This window comes from Prionailurus bengalensis, chromosome A3, assembly GCF_016509475.1.
Source record: "Prionailurus bengalensis isolate Pbe53 chromosome A3, Fcat_Pben_1.1_paternal_pri, whole genome shotgun sequence".
Taxonomy (NCBI): Eukaryota; Metazoa; Chordata; class Mammalia; order Carnivora; family Felidae; genus Prionailurus; species Prionailurus bengalensis.
This window is the reverse complement of record NC_057354.1, coordinates 131938566-131965842: the sequence shown is the minus strand read 5'-3', so window position 1 is coordinate 131965842 and position 27277 is coordinate 131938566. Positions and strand designations below refer to the sequence as shown.

The following is a 27277-nucleotide window of genomic DNA, read 5'->3' as shown; positions in this document are numbered from 1 at the left end:
AAGGAAAGACCACTTAAGTTACTCGGTGCTAAGTGTCAGTGGGAGAGAACAGGTGACTGAGCCTTTCCTGACACTTAGCTCTCAGATAAGGCTCAGGAACACAGCTGTCGCTCCAGGAGCCCCTGAGGTGGTTTTGGGCTGTTAGAATGATGCCCTGTCCTCATGCTTAATGCCTTCTGCCGAATTCAAGGGTATTTATTTCCCTGAGAAGAAGTCTGACGTCACCCTAGAATCCGGTATAAACTTGGAGGACCAGACCTGCTCCCTGTGCAGGTTGCCCTCCCGAAGACTCCAGAGACTTCTGTCAGTGCCAACTCGGACAGCACGTGAGCCCCTCTGAGCACTTCTCAGAAGAACTGGGGAGGGGACAGATGGAAACCGTGCGTCCTCAGCAGGGATGGTCTCACCCCCACTGAGACCAAAAATTGGCTCCTGGGCAGCAAAGACTTCTTAGATGTTATAATGGCTCGTGGCCTCTGAAGGGCCACAGCACATAAGCAGTTGCACAGTCTGGCCATGGGGTTGAAATTTCACGGTGGAGGGAGGGCCACTGGGGGAAAAAAAGTCTCAAATATGCGGGGGTGTGCGAACTGATGACTTCCTTGGATCGTTCTTGTTCCTAATGTGTTGGAGGTACTTCTAGTTTCTAGTGAAAGTGTAGGAGCCCCTGTCACAAAGGCTTCCTGCCTCCCTGCCTTCCAGAGTCTGCCAAACACACTCCTGGTTCAAGTTCGACTAGAGTGACCTTGCTGATGCCACAGCACAGTCAGCAGCATGCACTGGGGTCGAAGTCACAGAAAAATAGATGTGTCCCATACCTGGTTTCCAGCCAGGACCATGACCGTGAGTGTGAGTCACCAGAGTGGGGCTGGGGGCCTGTGAGGCCTCCCTGTGGGGGTCTGTCTGCAGACCAGCCCCGTGCAATAGAAGCATAATGCCGGCTCCGTATGTCATTTATAATAATCTAGGAGCCATCCTTAAAAGGTTAAAAGAAACTGATGAAGTTAATTTTTGTATATTTCCTTTGACCCAGCATATCCAAAACATCATCAAATAACTAGTTTTCAGAAAGTTATTAACGAGGTATTTCGCAATGTGTAAGATCATTGTGAATTTCACATGTGTGGACCATCTCAGTTGGGACGCGTCCTATTTCAAGTGCTAGGTAGCCACGTGTGGCTTGTGGCTGTCGTGATGGACAGTGCAGATGTTAGACCTTTCTGGAACCTCCTCCATTGTCCCCCTAGATCTGTGGAGATGAACCCTAAGGGAAAAGCATGGTACTTTAGAAACAAAACTATGTGGAATACTTAGAAACCACTAAGGGGTTGAAAAATCTGTTCAAACGGTCTACATTCATTTTAAGAGTTTAAAAGAAGTATTTTATTTTATTTTTTGTTTATTTTTGAGAGAGTGAGCGAGCGGGGGAAGGATTGAGAGGGAGGGAGACAGAGGACCCAAAGCAGGCTCCAGGCTCTGTGTTCACAGCAGCGAGCATAATGCGGGGGCTTGAACTCACGAACCATGAAATCGTGACCTGAGCCGAAGTCGGTCGCTCAACCGACTGAGCCATCCAGGCGTCCCAAAACAAATGTTTTAAACTCAACCCTGGGAATGTTTCTCTGTCTCTCACGTTTTCCTGTCTGAATCCAGAACAGCGACCATGTCAGATCATGTGGGTCTGACTGCTGTCAGATGCAATTACAAATTAGGATAAATAGATACATTTCCATACTTGGAATTACGCATTTTCTTTTCTTTAAAGAGACAGCTGGCAGCAGAGATGATCAAGTCTTTGGTGTATGCAGCTTGATCAAGCACTAAATTCTGACCAGAGGAAAACCATCTTTTATGGGCAGAAGGATGAAAGAGAAAGTGAAATGAGTCTTTTCACGGTTTCCTGTTCTTGTGGTGCAAAAGATTCATGTTGATTTCCTAGTGATTTCAACAGCTAGTCCCCTAGTCCTCTGCGGTAGTCGGATGCCTAAGCATGTTCATTTTCTTACGAGTGTTATTGTGGAGAGTTAGTCAAAGAATTTATATGAAATGTAATTTAATTGACCTATGATTTTTCTTTCTTTTAATGTCTATCACGTGGTATCCAGCAGCCTGATAGATTGCCAAGGGACTGCCCCCCGCCTGGCAGTTGTGGCCGAGGGAGGCCTTTCTAGCTCTTGTCCTTCACGGCCTTCCCACTTCTATGCTTCGGAAAGGTAGAGGGGCTTTTTTCCCCACTTGGATGTCTTCCCTAATAAAAATTGTGCTCTAACTCTTACGTAAAAGTCTGTTTACCATTGACCAAATTACGTATGCAGAAAACCCGTAGAGGTCACGCAAGTGAAAATTTTGATCTAACGCTTACAAATCTATTCGACTAACCGAATTACTTATGAAGCAAATACACAGAGATGATTATTTTCCTTCGATGTTTTTTAAGCATTTGTAGATTATTAGATGTTTTTTTTCGCTACTAAATTTGATTCTCTGCGCATTAGTAGTGATTAAGCAGAGAGTCCTTCCTAATTTTGTGGAGTGCTGTGCAAAACAGAATAATGAAATAAAAGTTGGGAATGTGACCCTTCTTTTGTCTCGAGGGTTGTTCAGCAAATGAGTTTATAAGATCTTTAGTATAGGGGAAGTTATTATAACTCCTTTAAATAGCTTTTTAGACTTCCTGAATAATGGAGTCATGTTTCCACGACATTTCTAGAATGGAATTTCAGAGACTAGCACAGGGGGATCTTAAGGTTTCGGATTATAGGTTTGTATATTCCTCGGATGCCGTGGTCTGTGATTTCGGCCTCCTTCCCTCCGTGTCGCCCATACTCTAAGCTACATGGTGGACCTACATGGCTTACTTTATAACCTTTAACAGCGAAGCTATGATTAAGTTCTATGTGGGAAACTGTTTTTCTTCGTGATTAAAGAATCAGGTCTCAGGAGGTGTTTTATTTGGGGGTTACATGTGCGGAGGAGAGACGATTTTAAAAAGAGTTCACGAAGCGGTGAACGGTTAAAATTGACTTGCCTAACGGGCTGCCAGAATCCTGAAAACTATTAACGTGGCTAATCAATGCATTACTTATGAAGATCAGCCATTGACCTTGTAAGCCTCCTGCTTTGAACAACCCTTGATCTTGAAAGCCCAGTATGTGGTGGTGGGAAACTTTGGAGCCACCGTTCTTCTCATCAGTCACCCTCGGCGTTGGGAGTCTTCTCCCCGGTTCACCTTCTGTGAGCCTGGATCCCATAGAGCGTGCGCACGTGTTTGCGCACCGAATGCTTTGGACAAAGGCCGGTGGTGCCCACGTGCCGCCATTTGTGTGGCGTGTTGAGTGGGAGAGAAGGGACTCCTAGCTTACGGCTTCCACGCCCAGTTTGGTTCTCTGTGAATGCGGATCTGCAGCCCTGGATACTTCTCTGGAAACCTATGGCTTGTGGCGTCCATCAGAGGATCAGAATATCAGGGATTCTGGAGTTGGTGCCTCGAGAGAACGGTGGCCAGCATTTGCCTTCTTTCTAGCGCAGGGGTTGGCAGACTGCAGCTGGTGGGGCCACACGCGGCCCTCCACCCATCCTCGGGGTGTTGTGGGCACGCGGCCAGTTCGTTCCCGCGTCGTCCGGGGCCGGTTTGGCGCCACGGTGGCAGGAGTGTGCAGTTGTGACAGAGACCGCGTAACCCACAAAGCTTGAGCCGTTTGCTCTCTGGCCTTTCCCAGACAAAGTTTGCTGGCCCCCTCCTCCTCTAGGGCAAGTTCAGTGGCAAGGGCTTTACTTCGTCGTGCGCAGCGGGTAAGACAGTTCCGTGTTCCGCGGACTTTGTAACAAAATAGAGATCATATTTTATGTGACAGAATCGAACAGCAGGAGCTTGTGATGCAGACGATGTGAGATTTGGGTGCAGTGGTGTTGAGGACAGGGAGCTGATCGCAGCGCGCTGTTTCTGTGATGACGATTGTGTAGGTACGCTGGCGGCCACGACATCCCCTCCGCAGATCTCACGTACGTTGAGTACGTGATTGTGGACACACCAGTGCCTGAAGACCATTGGCCCTTCGGAGAAAAACGTAATTGTAGGACCAGAGGGAAGCGAGAGAGGTAGGAAGGTGGTGAGCACGTTACCCCTCAGATGTAGGGAGCGCTCCGGCTTCCTCTTGTAGGACCACTTCCCAGAAGGCAGAAGAGGGTGTGTTGGTGTGTTGGGGGACGTGTCCCGTTGTATACACTCGTCCAGTACACGTGCCGGTGAAATAGAGCGTGAGGGCCACCCCGTGGCAACGTACCGCTTAGATGGTTTGCTGGGCAGTGGGCGCATGGGCGATGAACCAGCCTATGAGCACCTCAGTGTGAAATGGAGGAGGGAGAGAGAGTGGCTAGTCTGGTCCAGATGGCTTGATGACAGAGCTGGGGACCGATTTGGCCATGAAGGGTCCCTGTTGGTTTCATACAAGTTGGGTTTCGTCCACGACCGCTCCTTGTCCTGACGGGAAGGTGTATTCGGTTGGAGTTGAACTCGAACTCAGGGCCGCGAGGCCAAGCATGGCTGTGAGTGGTGGCTCACAAGACTAGAAGGTCTGGGGAAGAGGGTCATCCCCTGCTTCGCGCAGTATCATCGTTTAACGCTGGGGGAAATGATGTGGGAGAATAAAGGCAGGGAATGATTAAGTGAGTTATGTTTTTCTCCTCTGGATGTTGTTCAGGATGCTGTGAGAAGTTTCTAGATTAAGATGATTACTCTTGGCCGGTCACTCTTGGCTGCACAGAGGGAAGGCTTCGTCCCTGTCCAAAGAGTAGAGATACAGAAAATAGAGGGATGAGAACACAAGTTCTAGCCACTTAAAAGCTGGCCTGAGAATTCAGCCTCAGGCTATGTTGTTACAGAACGAGCCTTAGCCAACGGGTGGGTCTTTGACGGATTCCTGGAAGATCTCGTATTTTGTAAAAATCTCCACGCAGAGGCTCCTGCCACGCTAAGCGAGTGTATTTTTGGCATCCGGCATTTGTGGCAAAGTTGGCACGCGAAACAGTTCCCTGTTTTCGAAGCCAGCGCGGATTCGTAAATGTGTTAAATGTAGAATTGGATGGGGGCGTGTCTGAGAGAGGCGGGACCCCTCCGCCGCTGAGAGCTACCAGACTGGGTTTGGACGTGGAGAACGCAGGGGAGGTGAGCTCAGGGCGAGGTGGGGAAAGATGGGTGGTTGCGAGGTGAGAACAAACTCTTTTTTCCCCCTTTCTATTGTTACCTGCCTTTTCCTCAGTTCTTCTTTCTAAATGCCCCTTCTCCTCTTGGAATTCGCCAGCAGGGCGGGCAGGTGGCCCACGTTGGGAGGCGCCTTCCACCTGCCGCGCGTTCTGTGGCCCCCTGGTGGCCACGGGTGGGAATGTCATGAAGCTTGTGTGCATTCTCTGGGCTGTTGGAACCGTAGAATTGTGGACCGAAAACATCTAAGAAAAGTGTCTCTTCCCAGTCTAATCGTGGATTTGTGTTTCCTTAAGTCCTTCAGGCTCCCGACCTTCAACCCCTAAAAGTGATTCGGAATTGGTCAGTAAGGCCGTGGATAGGACGGTGCAGAAGAATAACCTAGAAATGCTCTGGCTCTGGGGAGAATTGCCCCAGGCTGCAAAGGTAAGTTTCTCCCCCTGCCTCCGTTCTGCCATACACCGAAGATGGTTTCTAAGAACGTGAAATGGGCATCATAATCTTTTCTTTCGAGAAATTTTGTTTCGTATTCTAGTCTACTAAAAGAATCTTGAGAATATTTTTACAAATTTTTAAAAAATATCATAAAGCCTTTAGAACGTGCTAGAGCGTCTTGTAAACCCAGTAAATATTTGTCATATGAACGAATGAAAGAATGAATGAATGAGTGAACATTGAAAGCGCTCCTGTGAAGAATCCAGACCAACAACCCTTTGCAGGAAAGGTCTGTTGGGGCAAAGTTGTGGATTCTTTCCTTTTCTGGGTTTATATTTAGCTCTCACAGAAAAATGCTGATTTCACTGCCCACAAGCTATAGTGCTGACCTAGCCAACCATCTTTACAAACTCGTGTCATTTGTTGCTGGAGAAACAGCGTGAAAATGCTAACCCATCACTTCTTCTGGCAAAACGCTTCCAACCACAGACGTGCTGTAGTGTTGTTGTCATTTGTGCTAGAAGCTTGTGAGATCGGGTCCAGAAACGAATACCCTCCCTTCTCTCTCTAACCCATAAATTGCATTTTGGTTTTTGTTTGGATAAATCTTTTCCAGAACCGGAAACTCCTTGGAGAAGTAGAATCAAATGTTAGTTTCCCACTCAGGCGAACCGACCGCCAAATCTTTATTTACTTATTCACTCACGTTTTGGGGGTAAAACGTCATTAAAATATAACATGCGTCCAGAGAAACGCCCAGATCATAAGTGCGCAGAAAATAAACTTTCACACTACGAATGTATCCACGGGACTTGCACCCAGACGGAGAAGCGGGGCTTAACCAGCAACTTGGAAGCCCCACCCTTTGTAGTTACTATTCAGATTGACCCCCCAGAAGGATAAACAGCCCCCTGCTCTAACAGCAGAGGTTGGTTTGACCACCCTCATCATGTTGTTGTGTGTAGTTGTAATTCATCTCTTGTCATGGCTGCGAAATACCCGCCGTATGAATATACTTCCCGTTCTACTGGTGGACGTTTATTTGAGCCTCTTGTATCTGTCGGCCTTTACTGATCCCACTGACTTCTCTTTGGCAGCTGATGTTATATATGAAAGTTCATTTGCTACGGATAGTCTGCTTTTTCTAGAATCTTTTGGCCGGTATGGAAATCGCCGGGTGGCTCCCGAGGCTTAAATGTCCGTAATTGGTTGATCGTTTTTCCCCAGCTGACTCTGTTTTCCTGTTTGCCCACGCTCTGACCATTGTGTCCGTCTGTCTGTCTCTCTCTGCCCTCCTGATCTAGTCTCCACACAAGATGAAAGACTGCAGTCCATTAAACGGTAGGAAAGTCTGTGATAAGACGCACTTTCAGACCGTTCAGAGCGAATCTTCAGATGCGTTCAGTGACCAGTCGCCGACGCTGGCCAGGCCTCCCGTGCCGCCCGGTTTAGAGGCGAGCAAGCCTCCAACGGACGTACAGTGTGTGAACGAAGAAGATGTCGAGGCCTTAGGAGCCGCCGCCCCGCCTTTACCCGCGATTGAAGACCCCAAGCCCCTGTCTGCCAGTGTGGCCCCGATGGCAAGCAAGACAGATTCTCCTTCCAGGAAAAAAGGTGGGAAGGCCCGCGTGTGCTGGCTCCTTGTGCATGAACTTGGTGCTCTGTCTGCACGCTGGGTTCCTTCTCTGGGTTGTTCCGAACACGTCAAGGTGGGTGCTGGACCGGGACAGCCGTCGTGTTCAGTTTGTGCCCTTTTGCTGAAGGTGTTAAGGTATCAGAATTGAGTTATAGACAATGAGACGAAAGGAGCCGTTGGGGGCGGTGCAGTGAGCCCCCTCACTTTGTAGATCGGGGTGCTGGGATCCACGGGGATGCAGTCTTTTTCACACACTTGGGGCTACGTAGGAAGTTGATTAGGGAGCTCATCCTGGTCCCCTCTCCCCCTGCCCCGGGTTTCGGTCTAGCACGTTACCCTGGTTTCGTTGCCGCGAGCGCCGTGCTGTCCCTGCGTCCGTCCGATGAGCATTTGGGTGTTGGCCTGTTTTTGCCGGGAACGCCCCTCCTTGCGTATACCTGCTCTGTGAGGCCAAGACTCTTCTGGTCTGGTTTCCTTTTGTGTCCCCTGCGCTCAGAATGGCGGCTGGCACACAGTCGGTGCTCCGTAATTGCTCTCTGAAGACACACTCAGCTGCCTACCCGGAGGCGCTGACGTCACGCCTGATCTGGTAACCGCGCAGCCTCGTGCGGTTTTCCGGGCGTGTGTGAGCCGGTGACGTGACGCCCTGGCAGAGGTGGTCAGGGGATCTGCGGTCCTGGTGCGCCGCGACCGGCCCTGCACCGTTTCGGCTGCCGTCCCCGGGAGTCCCGGCCCAGAGAAGGGCCTGCGTCATGAGCTCCTTCATCATGTGATGCTGATGAGGATGACAGGAATCGCTTCAGGGCACGGAGCACCTAGTACCTTTCAGGCGCTTCGCACGCGGGGGGACAGAGACGCCGCAGGGCGACAGAACTTGGTCAGGGTCACACGCTTGGCGGTGATGGGGTCACGTGCGCACTGGGGTCACTCGGCGTCTGGAGTCGGGCCGCTGACTTCTGACCCTTGTGCTCTTGGGCCGGGGGGCCGCTTGTGAGCACAGTTGCACACTGCGCTTTAAGTGCCGTCTGGTGCGCCTCAGAAGTCCGCGCTTCCGGAAGGTCGCTGTTCTGACTTGGCCCGTTTGCTCTTGCAGACAAACGAAGCCGACACCTTGGTGCCGACGGCGTCTACTTGGACGACCTCACCGATATGGACCCGGAAGTGGCTGCGCTGTATTTTCCCAAAAAGTAAGATTTATTTTCACTCCTCTTACCGTTGTCTAGGTGACTCTGTGTGAGTCTGGTTTCCTCCTTCGTGGCTGACTAAGGAGCGAGGGAGAAAAAGGCAGTGGGAGGCTCAGATTTTACTGTGAGAAGCAACCGGTAACGACAGCGGGCTTCCCCTGGAGACGCGCGTGGGGGTCTCCATGCGGCTGGCTTCCCACCTTCGGAAAGGAACGCAAGCTCGCGGCTGGCTTCCGCGGTGACACCCACGGTCGTGTCGCAGCGGGCAGTGTGGCCCACACCCTGAACCGGTGGCCAAGAGTGGGCAGCCGCCCCCTCGGAGAGGTTCCCTCCCCAGGAGAGGTTCTCCCATGGCCCTCGGGGCCCCTGTTCAGTTCTGGGATTTGCAGGGAGGGCTAGCCCCTGGGCAGTCCCGTGGCCTCTTAGGACAGCGTGCCTTCTCCTCAGTTCGTTTCCCATGGGTTTGGGAGGGGACCCCAGGAGGCGAAAATAATTGTTTCCCTCCGAAGGTGATTCGTTGAGCCTGCCTTTCTCTGTCGTCCTGAGGTGACCTCCTGTGCTCTTTCGAGGGCTGTCGTGTGGCGGGAGTCGTTTGATGTCGTCGATGTCACAGTCTCTCCCCTGTCCTTCCAGCGGAGAGCCTTCCGGGCTGACCAGACACACCAGCGACAACGGCGCCCGGTCGGCCAACCAGTCCCCGCAGTCCGTGGGCAGCTCTGGCATCGACAGCGGCGTGGAGAGCACCTCGGACAGCCCGAGGGACCTGCCGTCCATCGCCATCTCCCTCTGCGGAGGCCTCAGCGACAACAGGGAGATAACCAAAGGTAGCGCGGCCCCAGAGCCTGGCCTCGGAGCCCGTCTTTGAGCCACGGGCGCCCCCTGGTGGCCACCGGCCGCAACGTCCAGAAGCTTGGGCTTCTCTAGTTCCGTCCAAGGTCGCCTTCTGCTTGGCTGCCTCAGGGGTAGGGCAAGTGACTCATTGTCGCTCAAGGCCCAAATGTTGCCGGCTTGCAGTTGGCCGACCGGAGGGCTCTGTCGTTCATGCCGCTCCTCCTACCTCCACTGTTCTTCTTCATCACGCCCCACCCCACCCCCCTCCGCGGGGGTGGTGCTTTCCGGCAGGTGAGGGTGTGCACTTCAACCCTTGGCGCTCAGAAGCCATCGTCTCCCCTTCCTGCCCTGAGAAGCCATCCTAGACTCCTGTCTCTGTCCTCAGGTCCCTTCAGGGCTTCGTGAGTTTCTCCGCGAGGCTGGGGCCCTTTATTCTGGAACCTGAGCCAGCGGATCCGGCAGCTGGTGATGGACTGAAAGAAGTTGCTTAATGTGACCCAGCTGGTCGGGTCCATGACAGGAAGTCTTTCTCAGGCCCCCTCCCCCTCTAATAACCAGCCACACTATGTTTCCGAATCTCGGGCACCGGCCACTCTGAAGCCCCGAAGCGGGGAGCACTCTGTGGGCGGGGAAGGGGTGGGAGGAGGCTGGTGTCGGTGGTACCCCCTCTGTGGTACACTCGCCCCCACCGTCATCTCACGGGGGTCCGTACAGATGAGGCCAGATGCCCATGGCTGGGAGTCCGCGAGGAGAGTAGCTGGTGATATGAATCAGGATTCCAAAGATCCGTGTCGTGGGCACTGCGAGTTGGCATCATGACCAGGGTTTTTTTTTTTTTTTTTTTCTGCTGGACAGGGGTGACTCTCAGTGTCCTGGGTCTCCTGGGTCCTGGTTTCGTTCGGGGGGTACAGGACCCCCCGAGGGAAAGGGTAGGAACAAATTAGGGTTACAGAGGTGGTCACAGCCCTCATCTAGGCTCAAGACGTGGCCCAGCTGAATGGGGGACCTCGAGTGGAAGCCAGGGCTTTGGGTCAGAGCTCGTTCTAGAAGCCGGAGTCAGGGCTGAGGTCCAGGGCCTCCTGACCCGGTGGCCTTCCCGCCTCTCGGAGCGCGGTGGGCCCGGGCGGGCGGGTCTCATGCCATCTCCGGCACTTGCAACAGGTGACAGGGATAGCACCGAGGCCCTGACTCTGAGTGAGCCCTTCAGGATGCCGTGCTTTCCGTGCGTGACCTTGTCCCGCCTCATAGCCCCCGAGGAAGCAGGCGTGGTTCCGATCCCCACGTTACAGACGAGGGAGGGAACCGAGGTTTGGGGGGGGGTGAAGTACGAGCTCACTACAATCTCACGCCAATAAGCGTGACTGATAAGGGGCCTGGTTTCCGAGCCTGCTTACCGTTCAGCTGCTTCCGCGGGTGCACCCGCGTATGTAACCGTCTTTTCCACACACCTGCTCTCGGCCTCGCTGCCTGCGGGTACGCTTCCCCGACCCCTCCGACTGCTCCCAGCCTCCCTTCGTCTCTGCACAGGCCCCGTCCCCAGAACTAACTGAAGCCCCTTCCCAAGCGCAGTGGAAGAATTGTCTATACGGCTGGAAGACACTTGCGAGCGAGCGAGCGAGGGAGTGAAAAGCGAGCCTGCTTGCCTTAACGAACGTTCCTTATGTTTTCTCCTTGTTCCCTACGATTGCCTTCACAGATGCATTTCTGGAACAAGCCGTGTCGTATCAGCAGTTTGTGGACAACCCAGCTCTCATTGATGACCCCAATCTTGTGGTGAAGATCGGGAATAAGTAGGTTCCTCTGGGAGGTCACTTTGGCCGTCACGCCACGCTGTGGGAAATGTACTTTTTCAGATGCAGAGATGGCGACGGCGTATAAACCTTAGAGATGGCAAACGAGGTCTTCGTTCCAGTTCATTATTAGCTCTTCACTAGCGGCACAATCCTGTGGTGTTACCTAGTTTTATTACGGAACGTGTCCAATCTCAGCACTTGGCCCCTGGGCCTCAGGCCTGTGTAGTACGTAGGCGGGAACAGAATAGACCGCGTACCTCCCCCGGCTTGGGTGTCTGAGGTCACGGGACGTGCAGGTGTTTTTGTAGCCTGTTGGCAAGCTCTCCTCCCTGAGGGGAAGTCAAGGGTGTTTAGGTATTAAGTTGGGGTACCTGGTTGCCTTTTTTATGAAACGTGGCAAGAAATGCCATAGGCACGTTGGTGGCACCGTGGCCACCGCGCCTGCCTGGCTGTGCTTGGCCCCTGGGACTGGCTGCTGTGGGGTCAGCGGGACGAGGGGCCCTGCCGGGGAGGGGCGTGTGGGGGAGGGCTAGGGTGTTGGCCTGTTGGGGACCCAGCTGGAGTTCCAGAACTTTCCATGACTCTTTTCTCAGGACGCTCGTAAGACCTTGCAGCGTGAGCCTTGATCTTTGACATCTGTTTCCTTTTCTCCCGTCAGGTATTATAACTGGACGACGGCGGCCCCTCTGCTCCTGGCGATGCAGGCCTTCCAGAAGCCTTTGCCAAAGGTGAGCTTTAACACGAGGAAGAAGAGGCGGCCCTGCAAGCGACGGGGAGACTCCTCTGGGTGGTTGGAACGTAACACCACCTCGTAGCACCACAAAGTCCATCACGTGACGTCCTTTTGGAGTTCGTGGAGTCCGCCTCTCTTGCACGCTGAGTGGCCTTCCCCTCCTTTATCAGGGCGAGACCTCCCAGTCCTGCTGGTTCCAGATCAAATCCTGCCCCCAGGGTTCCTCTCCCGACACCTGCCGCGCTAGGGACACAGCGGGGGGGTGGGCAGGTGGATGCCCGGATGTCAGAGCCCGGGGATGACGAGGGGACGAGAGAGAAGGGCTGGAGCAGGTGGCAGTTTGGGTGCAGGGAGACGGCGCGTCAGACGCTGGGGGTGTCGGTGCTGCTCAGCCAGGAAGCAGGCCCCGGGGCCGAGCGGCCCAAGCGGGGAGCGGGCAGGGTCTGGCGGTTCCTAAGCCACCCGAGGCGGCGTGATGGCCGCAAGGAGGAGGCAGGGTTAGAAGGGCAGGTGGACTCCCGTGGCCCAGCATGCTCTCACGCTGCCCTCGGGACCTGCTGCACACTGGGCTTGGAATTGTTCAGTTTTCCAGCGTTGCGTCTTCCTGCTGGATTATACATTCTTCGTGCTGCCAAGACCGTGCCTCCCCTTGTCTCCCTCGTCCGCTTAGCAAGTGCTTTGTGCCATTTGGTGTTGTAGCAGATCAGCTAGTTCCGATATCTGAGGTTCTCGAAAAGTCTCCTCTGACTTTGTTGAGTCCGTGCTCACCCCTTCCTGCACACGCACGTGCCTGCGTGGGGAGGCGTTTTGGGATTTGGAGACTGCGACCTCGTCGGTGGTGGTACTTTGGCTGAGGTCACGTTTCCCTTGCTGGTTTTGTTTCGTCCCCGCCTGGTTCCTTGGTATCCGTGGCCCAGGATACATTTAAAAAAAAAAAAAAATTGTTTTTTTTTTACATTTATTTATTTTTGAGAGACAGGGAGAGACGGAGCGCAAGGAGGGGAGGGGGAGAGAGAGAGAGGGAGACACAGAATCCAAAACAGGCTTCGGGTTCCGAGCTGTCAGCACGGAGCCCGATGCCGGGTGCGAACCCACGAACCGTGAGATCATGACCTGAGCCAAAGTCGGACGGACACTCGACCGACTGAGCCACCCAGGAGCCCCGGCCCAGGATACGTTTTTATGTTACATTTCTCGGCTCTTACACAGCAGTAAGAAAAAAGACCAATGCAAATGAAGTTTCCTTTACCTTAAAGGAGTTAGCTCACAGAAGGAGTGCGTGTGGCCCCTAAACTTAGTCTTTGTGATACACATCCTAAGTCTTTTTACGAGCTGTCAGTAAGTTTTCTACCGTGCTTATTGTGTTTATTAATATAGAATTCATTTTACACGTAGACTTTGTCTTTTATGGTCTCGTATCACCCTTGAACGGCCCTGCTTTCTCATTTGCAAAACTTGGGAAATAGACCATCTTGTTTCCTAGTATTTTCTTAAATCTTTGACCGGTCTGGGTTTTATTCTGAGAGTGAGAGAGGTATCGGGAACCAAAATCAGTTTTTTTGTTTTTTGTTTTTTCCAGTTGGTTATCGCATCAGGACGCTTTGCTTGTAGAAAACAGAATGACTACAAGTAGCTTAAATAATAGGGGTTTCTTATCCGACTCAGTAAGAGTGTTAGAGGTTGGTAGTTTCAGGCTTGATGAATTTGGGTTAGCTTCTCCGTGATTTTCTTGGCTTTCCCTTTATGTTCACAAGGCGACTGTCCCCCCACATCGTCTTCTCAAACAGCCACCTCCCAAATAGGAAGGATGGAGACAGATTTCTCACTTTTCACTGGCTACCACTTGGTCACGTGAGCACCTCCAAAGCGGTTGCGGGCAAAACAGTGACTATGACTGACGTAGACCAACCGAGGTCAGAACATACTGCACCTGATTCTTGAACAGGGTTTTAGACTTGTTGGCAAGAAAGAAAGGGGATGATGTGCCCAGAGCATCAAGTAACCGGGTCTGGCGTAGCTACCTAAGTATCTCAGTACCTTTTGTGAGATGACTCTTTCCCCCACTGCTAGGCAGTTACCGCCACAGCATGTATTCCGTTTGTTTATGGATTTAGGTTCATTTCCAGACTCTTCTGTTCCATCTATATGTTTACTCACGTACCAACATAACACTGTTTTAATTACTGTAGCTTTTAAACGTATTTTAATATCCAGCGCGGCTTGGATCTACTCAATACTCTTCTGTCTATGAATTTTCTGGGATCTTTTTGTTTTATAAATGAACTTTAGAATCACTTTGTCTAGGTATGAAGATAATCCTGGTAGTTTGTTTTTTTGTTTTTTTGTTTTAATTGGGATTTTGTTACATTTATGGATGGATTTAGGACGAACGGGGAAATCAACATCTGTACGAATTATCCTCTTTGTGACTAGGTTATGAAGGATTTGCTTATTGGTATATTAGGAGTTTCTTTTGTATCAGGTAGGGATCTTTAAATGACCGAAAGAAGCACGCTTCAGGCGAAACACGTGAATGATTTCTCTTTCTGCTTACCTGCCGTCTGTTTGGCTGAAAGACGTAAACTGTTTTTTCATTACTAGCGGGGGTGATGATTCCCTGATAGATAGTTCCGTGAACCCTTTCCCTGGTGCTGGGATTTGCCTCAAGATTGATATTTTCTTCTTTGCAAATACTTAGAAAATTATGAATTATTATTTGATCTTCTCCCATTAAATGCTCATTTCTCTAGGGCAAGAGTATGAGTTTTCTTGTTAATACTTGAGGTTTTGACCCCAGTGCATCTACTCAGGTTCAGTCGATCAAAATTTGGCAATTTACATTCACTAAAGAGATCCTGTGCGTTTTATTTATTTATTTTTGTTTGTTTAAAAACGGTTTTTTACCCTATACGTCATGTCGGTCATTTCATTTTTATTTTATACTCATCATGTTGAGAGTAACGGTACGTTAACCCGTAGATCACTTTAATTTGCAAACTTCTGGTCGTACTAATCACTAATGATTTTCAATGCTTTCTTTTTTTTTTGTTGTTGTCGTCATGTTGTGTTTTCTTTTTATTTGTTGTTTGTTTATCCCTTCACCATCTTCTTAAGTCTTCGTGCCTAAGTTATCTTCATGTAATTTTGGACGCCATTAGGTTTTGCTTCTCGGAAATTTTTCAGCCACGAAGAGTATGTCGTGTTTTCTCTGATTTTCTTTCTTCTTCTTCTTCTTTTTTTTTTTTTTTTTTTTTAATCTTCCTTTGGTTTGCATGCGTGCGTCTTTTGGTTTGACTGTGCTGAGTGGATCTTTTTTTTTTTTTTTTTGGTTCCATTATTTATGTTCCCATCCGTTTAAAACAGGCCACTGTGGAAGCTCTCGTGAGGGATAAGATGCCCAGAAAGGGCGGAAGGTGGTGGTTTTCATGGAGGGGAAGAAACACCACGATCAAAGAGGTAAGCACGGGCCACCAAAGGGTGCTTCTACTTAGCCCAGACGACTTTGGGTCTGTGGAGTGCGTTTTCATGCTCCGGATGGGAGCGGAATGTGCCCAAGGCGCAGTACTGGGTTTCTGGGAGCCAGCCCTGCCGAGAAGCAGCGAGAGGCCTCCCAGGGTGTGGGGGGAAGGGGCCGAGGAAGGGGAGGTGTGGCCAGAGAGCCTCGGTTCACCTCCTGGCCCTGCGACCTGGCTGGCGGGGGATACTACGGGCAAGTCACTGCCCCTCTGGGATTTCTGCATCTGTGAAAAGAAGGGGTTCGGTGTGAGAGTTTACTTTTCTGTTTAAAGTTAAGCAGCCCTCTGCCGCTTGTGAGTCTTGTTTGAATGGGGTAACACTCCTCGTGCTAGACCGATTCCCGTTAGTCATGTCACTGAAAGGGCACGTCTCAATATGCATGGCTTTCGTTTCCCTTTCTGTAGATGCCTATGCTTTCTTTCCAGCTCTCTGCCAACCTCTCAACCTATTTCTTGAAGGTTCCATGCCCCTGTGTCCACCCGACTTCCTTCCTCCTAAGGCTGTCCCCGCTCTGGCTCCACGACCGTAAGGGCAGCCGGCGAGGGGGGGGCGGTCATCGAGGGTTGTCTTAGGGCCTCCTTTTCCCCGGGCAGCCCCACCCATGCCCGTGCGATGACTCCTCTTATTTGCAAATCAGGCATTGTTTTGTATTCCATGTTCACTTACCAAGTAGCCAACTACGTGGCTATTCCGTGTGAATGTTTCGAGACGCTTCAAAGCTGGTCATTTCGAAGACTGACCTCACAGCTTTCTTGTGAATTCTTCCTTTGCCGGACCCTGGTCGGAAAATGGTGCCGGTGTCCCTCCATAGGCTAGACCCTTCCTTTTTCTTCACGTCTCACATTTAATTCATCGTCAGGTCCCATCAATTTCCATCTTAAATGTTTCTCACATGTACCCACCTCGCTCCAGTTCCACCCCCCACAAACGTAGGCTGGTGCCGTCCCTCCCAGGATTGCTTCCGGTGGTCGACTGGTCTCTTCTCGCCCTCTCTTCTTCGTCGTCTATACCGTAGGTGCATTGGTCGACTTAGGAGACTGGTCCAATTTATATTATTCCTTGCTTAAAACCTTCTGGGATCCCAGGTCTCTCCATGGTTGAGACCAATATTCTTAACATGGCTTACAACACTTGTATCCTAGCCCCTGCGTCCCTCTTTAAACTTTTTTTTTTTGCCATTCTCCCCCTGCTTTCTCTACTGTAGCTTCACTGGCTGAACATACACTCTACCCCAGGACTTTTGCATATGCCATTTACACTGCCTGACGTTCCTGGGACCCCTCTCACTCCCCTTCACTTAATTGACTAGTGTCTCAAAAAGCCCTTTCTTGGCAGACTAGTCTGGGCTGCTGTTCTCTGCTCTCATAGTCCTGCCTGTGAAACTTTGCCTTCATAAATTTTGTCAAGAGTTTGTAGTCATACTAGTGTGACTATTAACATCTCTTTCTCCTCTAAATCCTAAACTCCATGAAGGCGGAGACCCTGTCTGGCTCTGATCCCTGGGTATCCTGGGTGCCCACATTGGACTCAGAGCAGGGGTTTGGCAAATATTTGAGGGAATGCTGATTACTTTTGGAATATAGTGTAGAGAAACCCCAAGGACAGTAGTCAAGTCGGTTGTTAGAATGCTAACAGAAACCCCAGTGATCTCAATTTGTTTATTCCATGAGTTCAAAGGGAAAAAGTCTGATGGAAGGTTTTATCAAGAGGAAATTGTTCTTTGACATTTTCTTTCAGCATACCTGAGTGGGGGTGATTATTCCGTTATCTCCAAGGGTATGAACAGATTAGGGCAAACATATACTTTACTTTAGGTGACTTAAAACATAAAGGGCCTTTCTAGTTCCCTTCCTAGAGAGTAGAATGTTCTAGAATTTAGGCAGAGGGCTGGTTGCTATTTCAGAGGCCTATTTATTGTAGATTATTCCCATTGGCACCAGTTTGAATTCAGGGGAATGCCAGCATGAAGGAAATCATGAAGTTGTGAAATTAAGTATTTCTTAAAAAAAACTGAAATACACTTATTTCAGATAGTTACGTATTTTTGAACTACTCTAATAAAGGATTGTTGACAGTGGTGGCTATGTTACCTCAATAAATAGATTAAAAGTTACTGGTCATGTTGTCACATCAATTTTATAAAGAGCTAACGAATATTTGGGTATAGTCTGTACTCATCCGATGTTACGACAGTCACCCCGATGTCTACGTTGCTCATTTTCTTATTAGCACTGAAGCCACTGACCTGCCTCCTGACCAGATGATCGCAAATAGTGGGATTCAATTGTACACCCTTTGCCCTGGGTCCTCCCGTCTGATGACTTCCGTGACGTGTGTGGGGGCTGGTGGATGTCTTCTGGTCCCTTGCCTGCTGCAGGCCAGGCTCTGTGTGGGCACAGCATCTCTGTGGTCCTCACGGCAGCGTCAGGACGTAGATGTTATCACCCCCCCTTTTACCGGTGAGGAGACAAGGCTCTGGAAGTTTCCATGACTTGCCCCAGCTCCCCAAGCAAGAGACGCAGAACTGAGCCCAGATCTCTTTAGAGTCCCAGAGCTCTTTCTGGTACATCGGAGGAGCATTTTCTATGAGGAATGTGTGGTGTTGGGAAGGAGAGAAGCATTTTCCCAAGCAAAATGTGGTGTGAAAATATTTTCAAGCATTTCTATCAGCAATTATAAGAAAATATTTTGAAAATATTCGGGTATCCAAGCAGCCCTTGATAAAGCATTTGCATAAGCTCCGGCGATTATGAAGTTTGGTTTGGTGCCACCAGCACTTCTGGAAAACAGACTCATTTCTGTCAAACAGTTTTTCTCAGCTTCACTCAAGGCGTCCAAGCAAAGCACTAATCAGCACCTGCCATGCGTGGGGTGCGTATCACTGGGGACGGCATTCGGGGCTCTGCCCTGGGCTCCGGGGAGCCCGTCGTGGCACACCGGCCCTTCTCTCTGGTACTCCCCTGACTCCTTCTCGTCTCCTTCTCCAGGAAAGTAAGCCAGAGCAGTGCTTGGCTGGCAAGAGCCACAGCCCCGGGGAGCAGCCGTCACAGCTCGGCATGGCCGCCAGGTACGGGGCGAGTTGGCGTGGGCCCTTGCGGCCCCTTTCTGTGTCCAAGGGCATGACGTGTGGCCGTTGGGGGCTGCTGGGGCTCACCGAGCATACGGGCCTGGGACCCAGGCGGACCGGGGTTGCAGCCGTGGGCGAACCGGAACAATGAACTGCGTTTCCCATGAGTCAAATGGTGGCAGTGGTGCCCTTAGATACCTACCTTGCGAAGTGAACGTGAGACTCAGGGCATGTCCTGTAATTAGAGCCCTTCTCGTGGTCTCGGTGTTTGATGGCCCTGGATGTGCAGAAAATAGCAGCAGTGGCGATGATGGTGGCCAGCACCAGCATTAACAGTAACGTGGAAATCAGTTTCCTTCGGAAGGAGATTGCTTTTCCCTATCATCTAAATACTTCCTGGGACTTTCGCTGATACTTTCCTAAGTACGGACATGGGTTCGTATTGGCAACTCACACGTACTGTGAATGTTCGCCGTCAGGTTAATTTGTTCTTACGGGATTTGAGGGCAACTCTGATCTGAGGGCAATGCCATCGTGCACCAGTTAGGATGTCGATAACGTACGTAGATAGCGAATGAGCCAACGTGACGCCCTTTACCCGTCACCTTACCTTTAGAGTACTCCCGTGCTTAAGAAACTCAGGATTGCGTTCCTCATTTAGCAGGAAGGAAAAAGCGAACAAATTAATGGAAGGCAAGACGCAGATCTTCATCATTTTTGTATCCTGGGGGCTAAGCTGATGCCTGACACACAGCAGGCGTTTCATAAATGTTGCAGAACTATTGCTGACTTGATAAGTTTTACCCAATATATTGTTGATTCGTAGGAGGGGCAGGCTTAGATCTCAGGTTCTCAGCCTCCCGGCCGTCGCTCTGCATCGTAAACTATTTTGTCTCTAGAATTCGCTGTTGGAAATAGAAAATATAGGCGGAAGTAGGAAAAACTCCCCGGAAGGGAGAAGGCAGGTGAGTTCAAGGTGCAGCGCGGGCCGAGAACGTGCTGGCCTCTGAAGGGATAGAAGCCGGTGGACTTTCAGCAGGTCGTTGTTTATGCTTGCGAGTGGCCAGCCGCGGGCTGCGAACGGCAGACCTGGAGTCGGGCAGGCCTGGTTTGGGGTCCTGGCTTCGGGCAAACTGGTCTCCATATCCGAGCAAAGGGGCAGGTGTCGTGTCCAGAGCAGCGGGGGAGGCAGCCCGGGAGGCAGCACGGTGACAGGGGACACAGACGGAGCGCTGGCTCTCCTGCCTTGAGCATTTAAAGCAGTGATTTAGCTCCACCAGAAACTTCCTGCTCTCCTGTTCTTTGGAAGAACCTTCTCTGTCCTGGCCATGGTTTCCGAACACGAGAGGCAGCGTGAGCAGGACGGAGAGCCGAGGCTGTGTCGGCCTGCCGTGCGATCCTTGGTGAATCGTCAGCCCCGCGGTGTCTCCTTTCCGTCTGTGAAATGCGGAGGATGATGCCAACCCCACATACATCGGCTCGGGCGGTTCCCTCCATGAGGAAGGAGGTCCAGAACGCAACCCCACAGGGCCGCGTGGCTGGGGGCGGGGGGTGGCTCTGGGATGGGCCCGGCCGGAGGATCCAAGGCACAGAGCGTGACGACCGCGGGCAGTGTGGCATGCAGCAGCTCTGATACTGTTCCTCTCCGCTTCCCAGGGGCCGCGTGGAGGACCAGGGAGGGAGCTGGGGGGCACAGGGGGCCATGGGGGCCCAAGGGGGGCGCAGGGGGCCGGTGGGGGCTCAGGGGGCCGAGGGGGACCAAGGGCGATGAGCAGCGTGACCCTAGGGTGGCTCCTGCCCGCTAACCCGGAGCCTCAGCTGGCGCGGTTTCTCAGAATCGTTGCAGGTTTTCTCGCCGCCTGACACGGTCCTCTTTGGACGTTGCCGAAAATGCTGTTGGCGGCCAAACAGAACCCATTTAAGAGTCCGTAGCACTCTGAGTTCATCACGCTGCGCTCGTTTATTAACCCTGAAAAACGAAGCGCTGACTCTTGTGAGAAGGGATCGGGAGTTTGAAAGTTCATTCGAGAAAGGGAAACGTCTTAATTTTGGCCGGCATTCTTAGGCCTTCGGCCTCCCCGCTCGATTCGTGCCGTTGACTCAGAGAAGGCGTTGGCGCCTTGCCGTAATCGACAGACTCGATTGACAGAAGAGGCCCCGAAGCCGCCTCATTGAGCAAGCTGCTTGTCACCATGCGAGTCGTGGAACTTCCGCTTGCAGAATGTATGCGGCGACGGGCCCTAACCCGGGTGTTGTTCACAGCTGCTCCGCGAACACGGACTCTCCAGCGGGCTGAGCCCTTTTGTGGCGTCGCTTCTGGCCGGCGCTGGGAAGCGGCCCTGCTCCCGGGCCCTCGTGAGCCCCAGCGGACTCTGGCTGGACCCCTGTTGCGCGGGGTGGCGTCCTTGCCCCCGGCCGCTCTACCGGCAGCCAACTGTATAGCTGCGTTCCAGAGTCTGTGTCTGTTTTCCCTCCAGCACGGCCAGCCGCACGGATTTAGTGGGTTTTTTTGCTGTTTGGTCGCAAAGCAGCACATGGAAATGAACGGTGATTCCGCCTCGTTCGTGTTTCCACACCCCACGGGCAGAGGCGCACATCAGCCTGGTGTCGTGCGAGCTTTGGTTCGCATTTGGATCTCATTTCCCTCCAGGCTGCTGGGTTGGAGCGTAGACAGTCTCTGATTCAGCGAGGGGCCTGCAGCTCGTCTCTTTCTGGGTTGCCAGCTGGGTGCTCCGGGACTGTGCCCGACCCATCTGGAAATCTGCGGGCCGGTGGTTCAGAAGAACCAGCGTTGTTCACAGGACCCACGGGGGCCGGGACCGGAAAGGGCTGTTGTCAGAACATGTCACTTTACAGACGAGCCAGGGGCCCAGAGAGGGGATTCTCCAGTTGTGAGGCCTCATCGGGGCTCATGTCTCCTGGGCTGGTTCTGTCTGTCTGTCATCTGCCTGCATCCTGAGTGTTTTGGGGGGGGGGGGGGATGCTGTTTGTTCCTCTATATGTGGTGATGAGGACATCAGGACTGAAAGAACACGAAGCGATTTGTGCAAACGGCCTGATTCCCGTGGACTTCCAAACGGACTTCTCAGGTTCTAACCCCAGTGCCGTCTGCACTTTACCTAGAAACCGGCCACAGATGTCACTGGTTAGATTCATCTGCATGTAGCCCAGCCCTGCCGTGGACTAGCCTGGAGTCTAGCCTCCATGCTCTGTCCTTCTAAAATTTTTTTAAAATGTTTATTTACTTTTGAGAGAGAGAGAGAGAGCAACCAGGGGAGGAGCAGAGAGAGAGGGAGACACAGAATTCGAACCAGGCTCTGGGCTCTGAGCTGTCCGCGCAGAGCCTGACGTGGCGCTCGAACCCACGGACTGTGAGATCATGACCTGAGCCAAAGTCGGACGCCCAACCGACTGAGCCACCCAGGCGCCCCCACGCTCTGTCGTCCTTTGTGGACCCAGTGGCCCGTTCCCGTGGCTTATTCCCCACGGTCCCGGTGTCCTGGAGATGGCCAAGTCTGCTTTCCGATCATAGCACTTACCACGCTGCGTTGTGATTGTTGAGACAGAAAGCCCCGGGAGTGCGGGGCCAGGCTGTTGGCCGAAGCGGCAGTGCTCGCAAGCACTGGTTGGATGAGCTCCAGCCCACCAGCCCCGAAGCCCTCAGGCTCCCTCTCGTGGGGCCAGGGCGTCAGGTGCTCACGGAAGCGCAGCTCATTCTAGCTGCGGAAGGAGGCTCCTCCCCACGAAGAGGAAGCCGAAGTAACAGAAGAAGTAACAGAACAGCCGTGTCCGGTGACCTCCCTCAGGTCTCTCTAGTTCGGGGCAGCCGTGGATTGTAGGCTTTGCTCTGGGATGCACACATGGGGTGGGAAAGCAACAGGCCACACGGGAGTGGGAGGGGAGGCGGGGAGAGTGGGAGCCCAGAGGACAAGGGGGCGTTAGCGAGGTCCGAGCCCTTGGAGATAAAAAGAGAAGACGGAATTCCCAAGTGTATGAGTCTTGTTCCCAAGCGTATCAGTCTTGCATAAAGGGATGTCCCGAGCAGGAAGCTCTGGAGGCAGGCATGAGGGTGGGACCTGCCTGCTTGGGGCCACTCAGCCTTTTCCGCTTAGCCTTAACCAACATTTGTTAACTTCGTACGGTGTTGGGACGTTTTTGGAGATAATGGTCCCCGGATGCAGGAAGCAGCGGGAAGCCGCTGGGTTGGGGATTATGCCATAGCGGGATTTTAATCCAGGGAACAAGTAATTACCGATAGGCTTTATATGAGCTGTTGAAAGAAAACGAGCCTGCTTCCCACCCGCACCTCCCCGCCCTTCACCAGACGGCGAAGTCTGGAAGAGTCAGGAGCATTGGCCTGTGGGTTCTGCGCAGGCAGACGAGGTGTGTAGGACAGCCGTTTCGGGGCGTTCTGGAGAAGGACTGATGTCTTCCCTGTCTTCGTGGGCACCTGCTGGGTTATTTGGGAATGTGTGTTTGGTGGGGCGCCTGGGTGGCTCAGTCGGTTGAGCGTCTGACTTCGGCTCAGCTCATGATCTCACGGTCCGTGAGTTCAAGCCCCGCGTCGGGCTCTGTGCTGATCGCTCAGAGCCTGGATCCTGCTTCGGACTCTGTGTCTCCCTCTCTCTCTGCCTCTCCCCGCTCATACTCTCTCTCGCTCTCTCTCTCTCTCAAAAATAAACAAACACTGAAAAAAAAAAGAAACGTGTTTGGAGAGGTGTGAACACGGAACTGATCCGTCAGGGTGTGTGGAAATTCAGGGTTCTCGTGCTTGGCCAGCAGCCTCGGGGAACAGAAGAGAATGTTTCCCTCGGCAAGGAGGGAGCTTAACCCTGTTTATCGGGAAGAGGAGCGTCTTGGTGGAAAGTGGAGTGATGATAGCGAGTGAGTAGGGACGTGAACGAGGAGAGGCAGCCCCGGACGAATAATGCAGGAGGCGTATGAATGGGAGTTAGCGGGCCTTCACGGAGAAATGTCATGGCATATGGCAAATGACCCCCCGAGAGACGGCCCTGGGGAGAGACCCGATCGACTCAGCCATTGATTCTAGCCTAATGCATTTTTCACGGCTGCCCAGATGCATGTCCTAAGTGGTGGTTACGTCACTGTGTGTTCCAGGATAAAGCATGAGTCATCCTCCAGTGATGACGAACACGCAGCTTCCAAGCCCCCAAGTGCGGGCCACCTCCCCCTGTTGTCCAGCGTCAGCTACAAGAAGACCCTCCGGCTCACTTCGGAGCAGCTGGTGAGTGTGTCCTTCCCTCGTGTTCGTGTGCCCCGGCCGAGGCGTGGCCGCCCAGACTCAGCGGCTGGCTTGGGCGTCTGGGTGCCCCTCCGCCTCCTGTTGCCAAGCGTCGGAGGAGGGAAGCCTGACAAAGCCAACTTATCCCCAGGTTTCAGTGACTGATAGACTCGACTCTCCCAGGCTCTTTCCACTTTGCGAGAGCTGTGCGTCTCCTAACCTGGGGGAGGTCAAGCAGTTGCGAGGGCCGGCGGGGGGGTTCTCGAGAGCTTCGGGTGGCAGGGGGCCGTCACGGTCACAGTGTCGTCTTCGGGTTTCACCGGACCCTTCCTTCCCCGCCCCTTGTTTCTCATGAACAGCCAGCGAGCCCGTGTCCCCACTCTTTCGCTTCTGTCCCGAGAGTTAGCGGTGGGGGGGGGGGGCCGGGCGTGGTGCTTCATGGGAAAAGGTCAGGCCCAGACTCCCGCTCAATGCCACCAGCTCGCCTGGCAGTCTCTTGTGCAGTGGTGTGGCACCGGGCTCGGGCCTGCGATGCCGGGGGGACCCTGAGGGTCCCAGCACTGAGATCAAAACCGCCAAAAGGTAACCGTGCTTTCTGAGCCTGCTGTGAAGTCCTGGGATCTGTGGTTATTCCGGGAAACGTTTCCCCACTTGGCTTCGTGTCCCCTTTCATATTCAGTCGCGGAGTAGCGAGTGGGTCCTATTCTGAAGTTGCAACGATGAGGGCACGGCTTCCTGCCCGTCACCTCCCGCCCCCTGCAGAGAGCGGGTGAGCTGCCTTTCAGGTGGGCCTGGGGTTCGGGATGGCCGGACCCCGGGAAGAACCGTCCTCGCGGAGAGCGGGACAGCGAGAGGAGGAGTTGTACGGTGGCCTAGGGCAGAGAGCTCGAAAAGCGATCCCGACGTCGCCCCTCCTGGAAGAGGGGCCAAATGGCCCTCAGTCTGGGCTTTCCCCTCAAGCGGCCCCGCGGCTCATGTGTTTCAGAAAAGCTTGAAGTTGAAGAACGGCCCCAACGACGTGGTCTTCAGCGTGACCACACAGTACCAAGGCACGTGCCGCTGCGAGGGCACCATCTACCTGTGGGACTGGGACGACAAAGTCATCATTTCGGACATCGACGGGACCATCACCAGGTGGGTCCGACTGGGTCGGGGCCCTGGGGCCTGCAGCCGGCATTTCTGCTCGCGGTCTGTGGCACCGTGTGGGGCCCGTACGGTTCGGTTCCCGGCGTGGTCCTGGGGTCTTCGCCCCTCGCCTTCCATCGGGGCTCCCGCCTCCCTGGGTTTGATGTTCTCGTGGATGCTTCCGAAGCGCGACTTTCCGAACGGCCTTTTGGCTTTGACTTAGCGAGTCACGGACTTGAGGCGTGATAGTTGGAAGGTGCCCTTTCGTGTGTTAACGTATCCCTCCGTGAGCGTCCTCATATGATTTCTTTCGTTTTGGGCTTTTCTATCCGGAAAGGAAGTCACGGGTCCTGTTGGTGCCCCTCGTGAGGTATTTCTGGTACAGTGAGCTGGAACGGGCTTTTCCCCCCCTTTCGGCACGTCCTTTTTATTTTTTTTTTTCTCGTTTCTCTGTTTAGGTCAGATACTCTTGGCCACATTCTGCCCACCCTCGGGAAGGATTGGACCCACCAGGGCATTGCTAAGCTGTACCACAAAGTGAGCCAGTAAGTACCGGGCCCTCGCCCCCATCACATCATGGCACGGGCCATGACTGTGAGGGTGACTGTGAAGAGGGGTGCGGGCGGCTCAGGCGGCAGGGTCCGGGCGGGGGGGCGGGGGGAGGATTCTGAGTACACAAGTGAGTCCCAATCCCGCCGGCTCCCAAGTGTGAGTTCGGTACCCAGAGACGAGAAGGGAAGTGATAGGAGGCTCGAGAATCGTTGGCGGAAGGAGGGTGCTAGCGTTAGGGGGGGGACGACCTGCCGTCCTGTGTCGGGCACGCGTCACTTCACTTACTAGCCTTTCAGAGTTACTGTAAGAATTGATAGCATTAATTCACCGAGAGAGAAACTCGGAGGGTTGAGGTGGTTTATCCACAGGCCCCCGGCCGCTAACAGGAGGTACAGCCGCCCCGGTCTGCTCTGGTCTGTCTCCAGGGTCAGGGCCCGTCAGGGTCTCTCCCTCCCCACACGGCTCGTCGCTTTCTCCATCATTCTGTGGACTAGAGTCTCCCTCATCAGTGAAACCTCTTTCTTCAAGGCTTTCTGTTCTCCGGCCTCTTAAAAAAGATTTTTCTTAACGTTTATTTATTTTTGAGGGAGAGAGAGACAGAGACAGAGCGCAAACAGGGAAGAGGCAGAGAGAGAGGGAGATGTAGAATCCCAAGCAGGCTCCAGGCTCTGAGCCGTCAGCACAGAGCCCGACGCGGGGCTTGGACTCACAAACCACGAGATCATGACCTGAGCCGAAGTCGGACGCTTAACCCGCTGAGCCACCCAGGCGCCCCTGTTCTCCAGCCTCTCAGAGCTGGAAGGTGCCTTAGGCCAACCCAGGACAGCCCCACCTTGCCATGGTGGAGGAAGGTGAGGAATCACAGAGTTAGGGGATGTCAGGCTGGAGAACCTGCCGTGATTCCCAGGCTGAGCCGCTCACCTGTGGCCCGTTGTAGGTGACGATGGGGTGGGGGATGGGCACTCAAAGCCGCGCTGGTGCTCTGAGCACAGATGAATGGAGTAGACTTTCCTGCCCCTCATTCATTCGTTCGTCCAGCATTTACTGAGTGCCTGTTGGCGCTTAGCCCAGGGACAGGATGTTATGAGGCGGACATGGTCTCTGGCCTCCTGAGCCTGATGCCGCAGTGAGGGCGGGGTGGCTGGGAGGCGGCCCTCAGCCCCTGGTGGGTTGGAGAACTCGGATTTCTCGGATGCCCGGCTCATCGGTTTGAGCTTACTTCTCCAGATGTCACCCCCCGCAAAAAATCACAAAAGTAATACATGGGTCTTTAAAAAATGCAGAGAAATAAGAAAAGTTAGAGAAATTGGAGAGTACAGAGCTTGTGTCTTCTTCCTCTCTGCTCCGCACCAAGCTGATCCACTCCCCAGAAATGGAGCCACCGTGACCGGTTTTGTTCTGTCCCGCTGTCCTTAAAATCCATGCGCGCTGTCCCCGGGCCCCTGAGACGCACCCGTGCGTGCGTCGTTTAGTAATACATCTTTCTGTTTCATTACCTGTGAGATCTGCCTCATTCTCCACTGCTGCACGAATCGTGTAACGTGGGTCAACCGTTCTGTATGTAACTAGCCCTCTGTTGACGAACCGGGGAGGTAGTTACCAGTTTTTTCGCCATTTCCCACGGTGATGCACAAAGCACTCAAACGCAGTGTCCATTGTGTGTGATGAGCCTATAAATAAATAAGGACGGCACACACGGGGGGCGGGGCTGGCGTAAAGTGAATTCCCAGAAGTGGAATTTCTGGTAGGAGGGCGAGCACATGAGCAGATCTGATCGGTGGGGCCAGATCGCCCTCCGCAGAGGTAGGCCCAGCCCGCAGTCTGGCAGACAGCCTGTGTGTTGGCCCCTTTCCCCACGGCCTCACCACGGCCGACCTCTCGCTCGGAAGGATTACTCCACCGAGGACCTGCCGCGACTCGCATGACGCTGAAAATTACATCTATTTTTAGTTGGAAGAAACTC

At 53.0% G+C, this 27277-nt stretch overlaps 1 protein-coding gene across 11 annotated transcripts in view; it reads left to right on the top strand.

The window, feature by feature from the left end:
• The window catches only part of LPIN1 (lipin 1), a 129755-nt gene that overhangs the window by 82540 nt on the left and 19938 nt on the right, over positions 1–27277 (top strand). For 6 of the 11 annotated variants that reach the window (XM_043604510.1, XM_043604502.1, XM_043604504.1 and 3 more), the window contains 12 exons: positions 2106–2213; positions 5497–5626; positions 6940–7249; positions 8365–8458; positions 9089–9279; positions 10983–11076; positions 11738–11807; positions 15176–15268; positions 18316–18395; positions 23514–23640; positions 24623–24771; positions 25221–25307. In XM_043604510.1, coding sequence (XP_043460445.1) covers positions 2106–2213; positions 5497–5626; positions 6940–7249; positions 8365–8458; positions 9089–9279; positions 10983–11076; positions 11738–11807; positions 15176–15268; positions 18316–18395; positions 23514–23640; positions 24623–24771; positions 25221–25307 — 1533 coding nt within the window. The remainder of the gene's footprint in view (positions 1–2105; positions 2214–5496; positions 5627–6939; positions 7250–8364; positions 8459–9088; positions 9280–10982; positions 11077–11737; positions 11808–15175; positions 15269–18315; positions 18396–23513; positions 23641–24622; positions 24772–25220; positions 25308–27277) is intronic. The other 5 variants (XM_043604507.1, XM_043604511.1, XM_043604513.1 and 2 more) reach the window with 2 other exon arrangements.